This window comes from Amblyomma mixtum, chromosome 5, assembly GCF_055824585.1.
Source record: "Amblyomma mixtum isolate Tamu chromosome 5, ASM5582458v1, whole genome shotgun sequence".
NCBI classification, from domain to species: domain Eukaryota; kingdom Metazoa; phylum Arthropoda; class Arachnida; order Ixodida; family Ixodidae; genus Amblyomma; species Amblyomma mixtum.
In genome coordinates this window covers 198,365,593-198,379,196 of record NC_143016.1, presented here as the reverse complement: position 1 = coordinate 198,379,196, position 13,604 = coordinate 198,365,593, and the positions used below count along the sequence as shown (strand labels likewise).

Below are 13,604 nucleotides of genomic sequence, written 5' to 3'. Positions count from 1 at the left end.
GGTAACGGAGTGGATTCCAAGAGAAAGCAAACGTAGCAGGGGACGGCAGAAAGTTAGTTGGGCGGATGAGATTAAGAAGTTTGCGGGGATACAGTGGTGGCAACTGACAAAGGACAGGGTTAATTGGAGACATGGGAGAGGCCTTTGCCCTGCAGTGGGTGTAGTCAGACTGATGATGATGATGATGTATTCACTTGGAATTTTCATAGACTGTTCAAAGGCATTGGACAAAATAAATCACCTTACACTATGAACAAAATTATAATATTATGGTTTCAGAGGCTGTTTCCTTTCTCTTATTAAATCCTACCTACAATACCGCCAACAAAACGGTGCACATAAATAACTCTTGCTCCAGCTTCAAACCATTGCTACATGGCGTTCGGCAGGGAAATATTCTCGAGCCACTACTTTTCAACCTATATTTAATGACCTTGTTAACATAGATTTAAATACATCATTTATTATTTATGCCGATGACACAACCTTATTTTTCTCCCATCACAGTTTACCCCTGCTTGTAAAGAAAGCGAATGCAGTGCTTGATGTATTGAACACTTCGTGTCTAAATAATTCCTCAACTATAAACGTCTCGAAGACAAAATCAGTTCTTTTTCGCCCTAAAAATAAACCAGTTAATTCAAATATTGTCCTGCAACTTGGTCTTTCAGTCATAGAGGTGGTACCAGTAATAAAAACCTTAGGTGTTCTTTTCATGAGAATATGCAGTGGAACGCACAGACTGACCTCGTTCACTCCAAACTATCCCGAATAGTTCGTATTCTTGCACGTTTTCGTTACTTTCTGCCTAAGCAAATTAAATTACTTTTGTATAACTCCCTTTTCGCATCTACATTATCGTATTGCCACTTGATATGGGGCACAACAACGTACACAAACTTGTCCAAAATCTATCGACTGCAGAAAAAAAGCTGTAAGAATTATATTAAATGAACCCAATGACGCACACACAATACCTCTTTTTGATGACCTTAGATTACAACCATTACCGAACCTGTTCAATGGACCTCTTAAAACGTCATCATGCCTTTCATCTAAATAATGACCCTTTTCTTGAAAACCTTGCGACCCTGTCTCCATTTGCGAAAGCATATAGCACACGAAGCAGTCAGACATGGAAGATTCCTCACACCCGTACTAACTATGGCCGCCAAATGCTGATGTACACACTACCACACGCTCTTAGCTCTTCTGATAACACGTCCAAGTGATCTATCAATCAGTGTATATGTAATTACTCAAGACGTTAACATTCGCAATTATGAGCCCGCATTGTTAGCCCGATCACTTAACATGTTTTTATGATTATGTAAAGCCGTCGCCATATATATATATTGCTTTTCTTTATATCGCTCTTTTTGTCCACTGCTGTATTGCTCTGTGAACGGGGTGCTGGCCTTTGTCAAGCCGTTACAGGCTTTTTGCTAGCACCCCGTAGCATCACGAGTTTTGTAACATCATTGTTGATGCTAGATAAATTTTAATTTGAATCTGAATTTGAATCCCTGTCAGTCAGGTGGCCCGCGTCTTGATTGTGCTCTGCTAGAGCGTTAAAAGTGACTTATTTGTTCTTTACGTCACGTTGGTGTTCCTTCAATCGTCTTCTGAAATCGCCAGTTTCGCCTACTTAGGAAGCGCTGGAATATTTGCGAGGAATTTTGTAGACAATGCCAGGGTAGCTTGTCTTCTCTAAAGAATCTTCACCCGTACCAGATGATTTCAGAGCTTGCTGGATGGAACATGGGACACTTGGACGTCGTAGCTAGGTAGCGAATATCCTGCATAAGGTTTTGCTGACGCCCTGTGCATGAGGAATGACAGCACGCTTTTTCTTTTCTCTTCTTTCTCCGGTTGGAGGGGTGCTGCAGCGCGTAGTTCTTGCGAACGGAGGACTTGGGACGGGTGTCAGTTTTCTTTAAGGTCCTTCCGTATGTGGCTCAGTTCACCACCTGCTTTTCTTGGGCTTGAGCAAATCCTGAAGGCCCGATTAAAAAGCGCCGAGGCAACCGGTCGTTTATGTCCTATTGGGTCCGCTGAATGAAAATTCAGATATTTACCTGTGTGGGTAGGCTTCCTATATACACTCGTTGCGAAACCGTTTCTTGTTCTTTCAACAAGGACGTCAAGGAAGGAGAGGCGCACGTTGACTTCTACCATAGTGAACTGGACGCTTTCTGGAAGCGAGTTAAGGTGTCGCAGGAATCTTTCGGCGTGTTGTCGATGGATTAGGAAGAAAGAATCGCCAACGTACCGAAGAAACAGCCTTGGTGGAGGGTCGAATGACGTGAGCACGCGGTATTCAATCGTTTCTAGGGCCAGGTTGGCACAAACCACATAGATTGAAGCATCCATTGCTGTCCCGAAGTCCTGCCTGTAGAACGTCTTATTGAACGTGAAGTACGTATTTGAGAAGCTGGCATAGTTCGTCCGTTTCAATGAGTGTACGTTCTGGCAGCGACAAGTCGTTGTTCATCGCTGTTCTGCACCATTCGACTGCGAAGTCCACCAGCACACATGTAAACATGGACGTCCCGTCGAAAGACACCATGGCGCAGTCGCCGTCAAACGCTATTGTCTTTAGTTTTTCCACAAACTGTGCTGAGTCTTTCACGTTCCTCCGGACAGGGGCTTCCTGTACAATCGTCTGCTCTGCCACAATGGCTCCGCGCGAAGAATATAAGGGGTACCCAAGGTGCACTAAAAGGATGCGCCACTTCGCCCGATTGTGGACTTCACCCGGTCTCCATTGTACAAGTTGTCGGGCTACCTACACCGAGTACTTGCTCCTTTGGCCGGAAAAACCAGCACGCATGTGAAAGACACGCGTCTGTGTATTTTCTCCGTGGTTCGTCCCGTGGTTGCGCAACCTACACCTTCACAACCTTATGCAAGATATTCGCTGCCTACGACGTCCAAGTGTCCAATGTACCATCCAGCAAGCTCCGAAATCATCTGGTACGGGTGAAAGACCCTTTAGAGAAGACAAGCTACCCTGACGTCGTCTACAAAATTCCTTGCAAAGATTCCAGCGCTTCGTACGTAGGCAAAACTGGCGATTTCAGAAGACGATTGAAAGGACATCAACGTGACGTAAAGAACAAAAACGTGACTTCTAACGCTCTAGCATAGCACAATCAAGACTCGGGCCACCTGATTGACTGGGATTCCGCACGTATACTTGAAAGGTAAAAACTTACCTACCCGCCTACTGAAGGAATCATTACACATCCAAATGACAAACGAAGCGATAAACAGGACGCGGGGAAATCTACCCGAGATATACTACATGCGCTTTGTGTGCAACACCTTAACTTCATAAGCAACGGCCCATTTCGTTTCGTTTACATTGTGAACAAGGCACCCGTAGCGGTGCCGAAACGTCAGTTTGTTTGTGGTTTGTATGTTTTTCTTTTCCTTTGTGACCTCGACGAGTGCTGTTTTCTTCAATATATCATATAAACACCCATAACTACAGCGCAAACGACAGGACAGAGATGAAGAAGGGACACCACACAGCGCTGCCTTCTTCATCTTCATCTTCTTCATCTCTGTCCTGTCGTTTGCGCTGTAGTTATGGATCATCAAAAACACCAACTCGCCCAACAAATGCTTTTGTCATATAAACACTATCTGCAAGAAAATGAACCGAGTCAATGATGTCTCGTGTCTATATGGATACTCACTTCCAACAAAGATGAAGATTCTTGTCTATTATTACGTAGTATTACCTACTGCATAAGTGTCTGGGGTACCACAACAAAACATAACGAACACTATATATTAGTTTCACAGTAACATGCTGTCAGATTGATTGCAAATGTACCCTGGCATTCCCATTCGTTTCTTTACTTCAAGCTATATGGCATTTGGCGTGTTGATATACCGCATCCGTTCATATCATTATGAGCATACAAAAATGCAGTTAAAACAAATAATCAACTGTTCCTTGCAGCATTTCATCTACACCAATACACACCGGTGTACAGTACCCGATGTCTTTTACCTTAAGTGGCTTCTACCGTTTTGCCGTACTTTAATCGTAAACATTCCTTATCCTATAACCTAGAAAATTGTCTTAACATATTGGCAGCAAATAATGTTTGTATTCAAGACATCTCAAAGAATCAGTTATTTTCTGTCATGTGCATTTTCGAGTCTATTGTGGCATCAGTGTAAATAGGTTTGGTGTAAAACTACATCGTGGTGGAGCAGCGCAAAGGACGGGACACAAGAAACAAGGAAGGACGTACACAGGCGCTGACTATCAACTGAATTTTTATTGGGAATACAGAGAATATATAGCAATCATGAGAGGGTGGAACATAGATAAAAGGTTGCTCCACCACGATGCAACAGCACCAACTAGCCCAGCAACTTGCTCTTCTGTAAAACTCTAGTTTGGTCGAGTTGGTTCATGTTCAAAGAAAAAACTGGTAATGGCGCAAGAAAAGAGGACACGGAAGGCACACAATGGCGTCAGTCCTGTCTTTTATGTGCCTTCCGTGTCCTCGTTTCTTGCGCCATTACGTTTTTTTTTTCTATCAAAGGTTTGGTATATTCTATTGAATATTGTTCCTATTATTTACTCGCATCTCTTTTGTTTTGCACGCGATATCAGGTTTACACTGTCGGTCGACCTTTTTCTTTCTTTGTTTTGATGGAGATAGTAAGCTTGCCTTAAGCCTGATGTTCGCGAAACACACTGCTGTCGTTGTATTCATGGGGCACTGGGTGCGAGTTCAAGCTGCATTACGCAGCTTTTTGCCCGCGGTGTCCCCTTTTTCCACTATAATATGTGTGGAGAAATAAACTTTTCATTTCAAAATGTCAGCAGAGGCGATCTGACCACACATCAGCTCTATCGAAACATTCCAAATCACATAAACACCTACACGTCAAGCCTGTACATTTCAACATGTATCCGGAGCATGACGAGGAAAGGAGATAGTGCTGAAGGAGTCCAAAGACACTTCTCTCACTCATACGTAGTAAGCGTTGATGCTGCAGAATACACCAACCAAAATTCTTTTTCTATAGAGGTATTCAGTCAAACAGGAAAACTGGTCAATGGCGCCTGAATCAGAAATACGATCCACTCATCACAAACACAAGCTGCCATAGCTCTTCCTATTGCTGCAACGAATTGCTGAATTATAAGCGACTCTAAAACGGCAACACGGAGCTTTGCGAATCGCTCTCTATACAATACCGGATTCAAAATGCTATCCACATTGCTGCACCACAATCTAAGGTCAATTAAACTGATGCGGGTTCCAGCTCAGTCCGGCTGTGAGGGAAACAAAAACGCGAAGCAATATGCCCGAGAACTCGTCGGCTGGGCGGTGGGCAATTCTTATCTCTGATCGGCTAGAGAGAGAATGGTCTCGTACTTCGAAATTACTTCCCACTACAGAAACAGTGTACTGAAATTCCCTCCCCAGCACCCCTCACTCAGCACAAGGCAAGGAGTAGCCTGGGGGCAGTACAAACAGGAACATTAATGCACCCCGACAAAGTCTGACCGGACTGCTTTAAGCGCGGGGCACCCAAAGCCACTCTCTATCACATTCTTTATGAATACCCCGCGGACAAACCCGCGGAGCATTTGCGACTCTCCACCCTAGAGCAGTGGGAGACTGCGCTGTCCAGCTCGAACCCAGAGGTAAAACTCCCTGTGAAGGCCAGAGGGGTCTTCGATGCAAGGCTGTGCAGCCACCAAACACTTCCGATGCAGCTGTGAAGGCGCCGGGACGCCGGCAGCCGGAAGTAGATAATGAGGTCTCTGAACACATTTCCGGTGAACGAGAGTAAAGCACTTACTTTCGAAGCCGTCCATACCCGCTTGCTCAATTGAAAAATGTGGCACGGGAAGGCGCCGCAGACTACTGAGCCATTGACAAGTGCGGAAATGGTTGTAGCGCAATGCGTGAAAGAAGCGGGGGGTGCCATCGCAGGGTCCACGGCCTGGTGCGACGCCGCGGCCACCTGCTGATGAACGGAGTGCTTGGCATGACCTACTGGGACATGAAGGCCGGCAAGTTCAACTGCGTCACCCTGACCAAGGAGAGCGTGGAGAAGGCGCTGCGCGACGCGGGCTTCATGGACCTCGAGTGGACCGTCGTGGACCGCGAGTACTTCCACTCGGTCAGCGACTACACCAAGTCCTTCCTGGTGCTCGCTCGCAAGCCCTGATGGTGGCCCCCCAATAAAGACTTGCCCCGTGGCCTCTAACCTGCATCTCTGTGTTGGCGGTGCAAGATAAATGTCGCTCAAGATTTGTTGTACGTTGCTGTTCTTTGTAGGAGGGGCACATCCTCACAGTTGTAAGTTCAGCGTCATGTTTGCGTATTTGTCTCGTCCTCGCGGCGTAACCATAATAGCGGGAGTGTCATGTAGGTTCGGAGGACAGATGAGGCGCAGACAATATTAAGGGGTGCTGTGCTATTGTGGATTAGCAGACAGACAAGGCCTGGGATTCCTCATCAAAGGGGCCGTGAACCCCGTCAAGCCCAGCTAGAGGCTTTTTGTTCACGGTCCTCAGCATCTGTAATGTTGATGTTGGAATAAAATGATGATGATATAGCTGGCAGCATATAGGCAGGCGCCTGTCTTCTGTCCTATCCTCTCGTTCTGCGCTGTTCCATCACACATGAATAACCAACATGCCCAAGTTGTTGTCATGACACCATAGAGGAATTCTATAGTATTAACGATAGGGTGGCAGATAGCGTAATTGAACTTAATAAGAATTATAAGCTGAAGATTGCGCAGGCCTACGCGCCTACATCAAGCCATGATGAGCAGATCGCTGAAAGCTTATATGAAGATGTGAAATAATAATAATCATTCGCCTGACTGTGTCCACTCCAGGGCGAGGCCCCTCCCATGTTTCTCTCCAACTGACCTTGTCCTTGGCCAGCTGCGGCCACCCTTTCCCCGAAAACTTCGTAATCTCATCCGCCCATCTAACTTTTTGCCGCACCCTACTACGCTTGCCCTATCTTGGAATCCACTCTGTTATCCTTAAGATGAGCGATTAAAAGTCTAATCTGGGCGAGTTGGTTCATAGCTTGAAAGGGGTACGTACTTGCGCAAAAGACGGGACGAAAACGAGTTGGAATTTGCGCATTAATGGTACAATATCGTTTGTGTTTCCTCGTTTTCGTCCCGTCTTTTGCGCAAGCACGTAGCCCTCTCAAGTTAAGATGAACGGTTATCTTGCCTTCGCATCACATGCCCTGCCCAAGCCCACTTCTTCCTCTTGATTTCAACTAGGATATGATTAACTCTCTTGATTCATATTGCAGCGAAGAAGCACAAACACACGTAGAAGGAACACACAAAAAACACGGACGAACGGACGAACGATATGATTAACCCGCGTTTGTTCCCTTACCCACTTCGCCGTTTCCGGTCTCTTAACGTTACACCTATCATTTTCCATTCCATAGCTCGCTACGTTGTTCTCAACACAAGCTGAACCCTCTTTGTTAGCCTCCACGTTCCTGCCCCGTAGGTGAGTACTGGCAAGATACAGCTGTTGTATACTTTTCTCTTGAGGGATATTGGTAAGCTGTCATGTGAGAGAACCTGCCACATGAGCTCCACCTTCTTGTTCTCCTAATTATTTCTCTCTCATGTTCCGGATCAGCGGTCACTGCCTGCTCTTTAGACGTATTCTCTACTGCTGCGTATTATTAATGCTGTTGCCTCGATAGACCCTTGAACAATACTTTGGTTTTCTGCATGTTAATTATAAGACCCACTGTTCTGTTTGCCTGTCTGTCTTATTGATCATGTTTTGCAGTTCATCTCCTGAGTGAGTGTCTTAGCAAGGTGATCTCACCAGTGAATGGCAGATTACTTATGTATTCTCCATTAACTGCTATCCTCAACTGTTGCCAATTCAGGCCTCGATATACCTCATGTAAACAGGCGGTGAACAGCCCTAGCGAGATCGTGTCTACCTGCCTGACAGCTTTCCTTATTGGAATTTTATTGCTGATTTTATGAAGGACTATGGTAGCTTTGCAGCCGTTATAGATATATTCCACTATTTTCAGATAAGGCTCTTCTACACCCTTATTCTGCACTTCGGTAGGTTTTGGGATAGGTGTTATCTGGGCGTATTTCCAGTCCGTCCGAAGCTCGGAGCACGCCAACAATTTGTTAAATATGAGGGCCATATATTTTGCGCACCATTCGGCATACCTTATTCAAAAAAGTTTGGGATTTCGGAGGGGGGGGGGGGGGCAATTTGAGGCCAACTGATTCCTGGAGATGAACATAGAAAAATTTTCAGGGACATTTTTCTAAAGAGCTTTTGCTTACTTGATGCTGTGTTTCACCAGAGCAAGCAAACGTCACAGATTTTGTTTCGTTGGCCCCGGACGAGTATGTTGTTTTTTGCCGATTTCAGCTTTCGTCCAAGCCGGACGATTTGTTTGCTGCAGTGTCTTTCGCCTCTTGCAGGCTGTCTCAGTTCGTCGTCAGTCTTGTCGTCTTAACTTTGCTACCGGCGAGCATTTGCTGAGCAGCACTGTTCCAGCGGCGCTTTCTAATTTGTCTGATGAATAGCCCTTTGAGGGAGCGATTGATTTTCCTTTCAACTTAGAATAGTTTGCAGGACTTTTCGCAGAGGTCACTGAACTTAAGCATTACAGGACAGGGTCTACTGCTTTGACCCCGAGAGTAATACAAATCACCTGAGATTGCAAACAAATAAATAAATAAATAAAACCAAATAAAATAAATCTTACAAGTCCTGCATGCAATTTTCAGTTGCAATCATCCATAAAGGAGCTTCCTAATTCACACACGTTGCTTCTGATAGCTTGGCTAAAGCAAGGGTCTTTGATCAACCCTCCATTTTCAAGCCAACACAGCTAGTTACATCCAGGACATGTGCAACGCAGTTGCGCACACAGCTGCGATCAAACTGCTAAATTTTGCCTCTCTATCTCTGACAAGAAACTGAAAGCTGCAGAACACGGCCAAAAGGTGTGCCCCAAGCAGTTTACAGCCGTGGCTCATTAATATGAGCACTTTGGTCCCCAAGCAGATATTCACATAAAGCAAGCTGTCTGTAATACTGAGTCTGATGCATCTGAGTGAGATGATTTCCCTCTAAAACCGATATGTTCTGTTGCATTCGTATCTGTATTATTCACCGGCGCTGAGCAGTTCTGCACTAGTGCTTCATTGGTCGACTGCACCGCCTTGCTTGAGGCGTTCAGGAGGGCACGTCATAGATGGGGACATTTATTGTCTGCAAAGATCTTCCCTAGTCCTCCTGGCCAACGCAAAAGCACAAACACAGGTGAACTGTACTGCATCTGTACTGGCCTAACTTTGGCCAACTGGCAACTGTACTGGCCAAGCGACGTAGACTTGACTACTGAGTGGGCCCATTGTCTCCAATGCACATTCAAGCGGAGATTAGCATCTTACATCCTCGTTTTTTTTTGGCGCCTGAAATGCGTGGAATAGCTTCCTCATCTTGTTGGGTGCCGAAAAAAACAACAGACACACCATGCCTGTTGGCCACTTTCTTCATGTTGTGTGACGTCTTTCGAATGAAAACCTGAGGCTTATGGGCCTTCCGACGATCACCATCCATTCTTCATGTCCCGTTCTTCAGTTTCTGAAGCAGGCTCTCAGCGGCTGTAACCAAGATCGTAAGGGGGGAAATCTGCCGCCAGAAGACTACTAATATGGTTCTGAAAGGTCCTTTGCATCTGATGCGGGCACGATTTGGAGACAGGATTCCATAGCATGAGATGCAACAGCTCTTTTGACAGGTTCATGGTGGAAAAAACAGCGCAAAGTTAGACAGAAAACACAAAAGAGGGGACACTACAAGCGCTGACTCGCAACTAAGGTTTACTAGAAAGAACAGAACACAATATATACAAAAAACCACCCACGACTGCGTACGTCATAACAGATTACGTGCAAGTGTGCAAGATAATCTAAACAGAAGCATCGCGCGTGTGCACCCGGTTATTTAAGTACCTAAATTCCAATTCTGACAAGGCCACTGAAGGATCACTCACGCACCGTTTGCCGGTTTTTCGGATAAAGAACGCTTCCATCAGCTCCCGGGTCACCTTATCTTGGTGGAAAAAAAGCACGTCAGTTTTCGGGAAAAGGGGTGTGCATTTGCAAACCCGGCAGTGTGCGGGAAGGTTGTCTCGCGAGTCACGGCCGAGTAGGTTGCGGTGCTCAAAGAGCCTTACATTTACACAGCGCCCCTTTTGCCCGATGTACACCTTACCGCAAGACAGTGGCAACCGATATACAACACCCTTTTTGCAAGGAATGAAAGGCGCCACATGTTTTGTTGTACAGGCCTTGCGATTCTTGTGGACACCAGCCGCCAATTTTTTGTCCACTTGTGGGCAAATTGCAGCGAGCTTCTTAGGAGCCGAGAACACCACCCTAACATCGTACCTCTATGCCACGCTCTTTAACCCATGGGAAAGCCTGTGAGCGTACGGAATGACGGCTGGCCTACGGCGCTCACTGTCAACACGGCCTCTTCCGTTGGCTCCTGTCTTGACCCACCTCAGAACTTTTTCTCCTGCCCTGGAGATGACGTGGTCGGGAAAACCGCTGCTTTTCAATCGTACCACTTGCTCTGACACACTTTCCGCAACACGGTGGTGGCACGACCTAGATGTGGCGGCTTTGAGGCATGAAACCGCGATACCGTCCTTGATTAGTTTTGAGTGCCCTGACTCATGACCGAGGAGTGGCTTGACGGTGCGCGGGGGATACATCCAGCAAAGGTGTCCCGGAGTAGCTCTCAAAGACAAGTCAAGAAGTCAAGACAAGTTTTCCTTTATTGCGCGAAGCTGAAAGCTCACAGAAACGTGCTTTTCAAGAAGTTATTTTTGAATCCACAAACTGTAAAACATCTGCGTCTGATTGTGCAACGGGTGAAGTTTAGCCCAAGCCCACTAAACCTTGACCTACTGTAGAGGCATAGGTGAAGGTCTGCTTTTCAAAAGCACTAAAATATCGTCAACACACCATACAACCAAAACACCCCGGCCCCCGCCTACCGTCATTAAGCGACATTTTAACTGTCTATCAACTTTTCCGAAAAAAAAATCTCACACAGAATTGAAGCCACGCAGGACCCAATACAAATACCATTGCGATGAAAAAAATGACACGTTTTCAAAAACAGTAAAAGTAGATCTCAGGTAAAACTGCAAGAAAGAGACGAAATTATCTACTGGCAAGCCTGATGAGTTCTGAAAAGACACGTCGCCGTCAGCTTCAATGCATTCTTTTCCAGCCAACACGAGCTTATCTTGAGGGAACGAATAAAACAGGACTTGTACATCTGCGAGAACCCAAATCCAATATCATCTGTGCTGACGAGGAAATGCGTGACGTCACCAGGTTTTTTGGTGACGAAAGAGCCATGCAAAGCGAGCGTTTCAGGGTGCTTTTGTAAAAAGTGGCTAACATTTCTCTGCCACGATCCTTCTTCGCTAACAATAGTACGGAAAGAGATTTCTGGTTTGTGGGTCTTGGCTATAACGAAAGCATTTAAGCATTTAAGTATATGCCTGGCAAGTAAGCCAAGATTTAAATCCTTACAAAATTTCATGAAATTGGCCTTTGCTCTAACGACACTTTTATTGACAGGAACAAACTTTCTTTTGATTGACGACTGCTCTTTTCACTGTACACAGGGTGTAGAACCGGACTTTTTTTCGGGTTCGGTTCGGGTTTGGGTTCGCGCTTTTGGGGTTCAGTTCCGGGTTTGGCTCCGGAGCGATATTCTGTTCCGGTACGAACCGGTTTCGATCGCGTCGAACCGATTCAAACGGGTTCAGACGAAAAAAAATCTGAACTCTTTCTATTCAACCTTATTTTGCTTCTTACTTTTCTGTATGATGTCAGTACATAAACGAAAAACTGCGAAATTTCCTCAGTGCGAGATGTTTTGACTTTACCCACTTAATTTACTGTCCGCGGCAAAAAAAAAGACATAAGTATAAGCAAGAGCCGCGAAATCAAATGAACTCAAAATTTCTGTACATCGGCTATGTGTGCGCTAGAATCTATCTGATGAGGTACATAAGCAGGAAAGCTGATAGATTTTGCATCTACTAAGTCCTTCAGCTTCAGCAATTTCGGAGACCCTGTCGCGCGAGTAATATGTCTCTCCTGAAGCTCGTGTCAGTCGGGAATTTCCCCCGCGCGGAGTACTTACGCGAGCGCCGTCAATACAGCTGCATGCGCCAACTACGAGCGGAAGCCGCCCTGTATCGGCTGGTATATGCAGCCAAGACATTTTTACGTCACTCCAAACCGACTTGCCAGTCACCAGTCACCCGGCGCACCTGCCGCATGCATCTAAAGAGCTTACCACAAATATTTTATTTGCATCAGCTGTTCTACATCGCGTTTGTAACTCGCGCTATATATCTCGACCACCTATTGCTGAGTTTATTCAAAAACACAGATAATTGTGGCTTCCCGCTAGTACAGTGTAAAGGTAAGAATTTGGATATGCTGATGTCGTCGCCACCTCTTGCTCTGATGAAAGGATGTAATAAAACGCATGCTTGGATTGGTTGGGAGCACTTAGTGCGTGTCTGCAAGGACAGAAACTTGAGTCGTCTTCGTTGCTACGTTGCGTTGTGACACTGTTGCAATTGCTGCATTGTGCGAGGAAGAACGTAAATCATTACATAGAACTTTGCGACTTTCTGGGGCGCTTTCAAAAGGATCCTGTGCGTATGCAGAATTTCTTGCTAGCTTGATACAGTCTGATGAATGTTTCGTGCACTTTTTGTCCACTAACTTGTTTCAAGATTATCCCTTTTCAAAACCGAAAACCAGCGCTTCCTGGCAGCTGTGTTTAGGTGACTAAATGCTCATCTGTATTTTCTATGCATAGTCTTGAGAGAATTTTGTGCTGATACATTTGATTTCCTCAATCTTTGCTTTTCCTTAAAATACCTGTACGATCTCTCCAGAAGGCAGGAGACAAAGGTTCTGATCGGTCATTGCTACCTCTACGCATATACCTTCAGCCTTGCCTAGCCTTTCTTGACGCCTTTCTATTAAGGCAAGTTCCGCGGATGTCTATTCAATAGGCCGAAGTAACCTTTCTTACACTTCAAACGTGGACATTACGCGTTAGGACGTGCCAAAGGGACGTTTGTGCCGTGATCAGGGAACTGCTGCATCTGCGAGCAACGAGAAACTATTGATCAACGAACTTATTTGTGTTGTGTGGTGCTGTGTTGGTTGAGGACAAGCTACTTCAGCACTCTCCTAAAAATGACATCGAGGTCACGGCTTACGCTATAAGATTTCTGCCTTTGGTGGAGAAGCCTGGAATTAAGTGTGAACTTTTCCTGTTAATAAGACTGCTAAGCACGTGGGAAAGCCGCACGATTAATAAACACGCACAATCGCTGCCTTCAGCGAGGTCACTGTTCAAAGAACAGTACATTTTAGCTCAGAGAGTATATGCTGCACAGGTTCAACCTCCTGACTGATCGCCCTTTCATGATGTGTGCGCCTTCAGGAATATTTATGTGCGGGCGGAGTAA

The 13,604-nt window shown here is 45.6% G+C and overlaps 1 protein-coding gene across 1 annotated transcript in view; it reads left to right on the top strand.

Annotated features, from left to right (window-relative positions):
• Positions 1-6,258, top strand: part of LOC149345398 (nicotinamide N-methyltransferase-like) — a 66,976-nt gene extending 60,718 nt beyond the window's left edge. The window contains exon 6 of the mRNA XM_089547420.1: positions 5,976-6,258. Coding sequence (XP_089403546.1) covers positions 5,976-6,213 — 238 coding nt within the window. The 3' untranslated portion in view covers positions 6,214-6,258. The remainder of the gene's footprint in view (positions 1-5,975) is intronic.
• Positions 6,259-13,604: the final 7,346 nt, after the last annotated feature.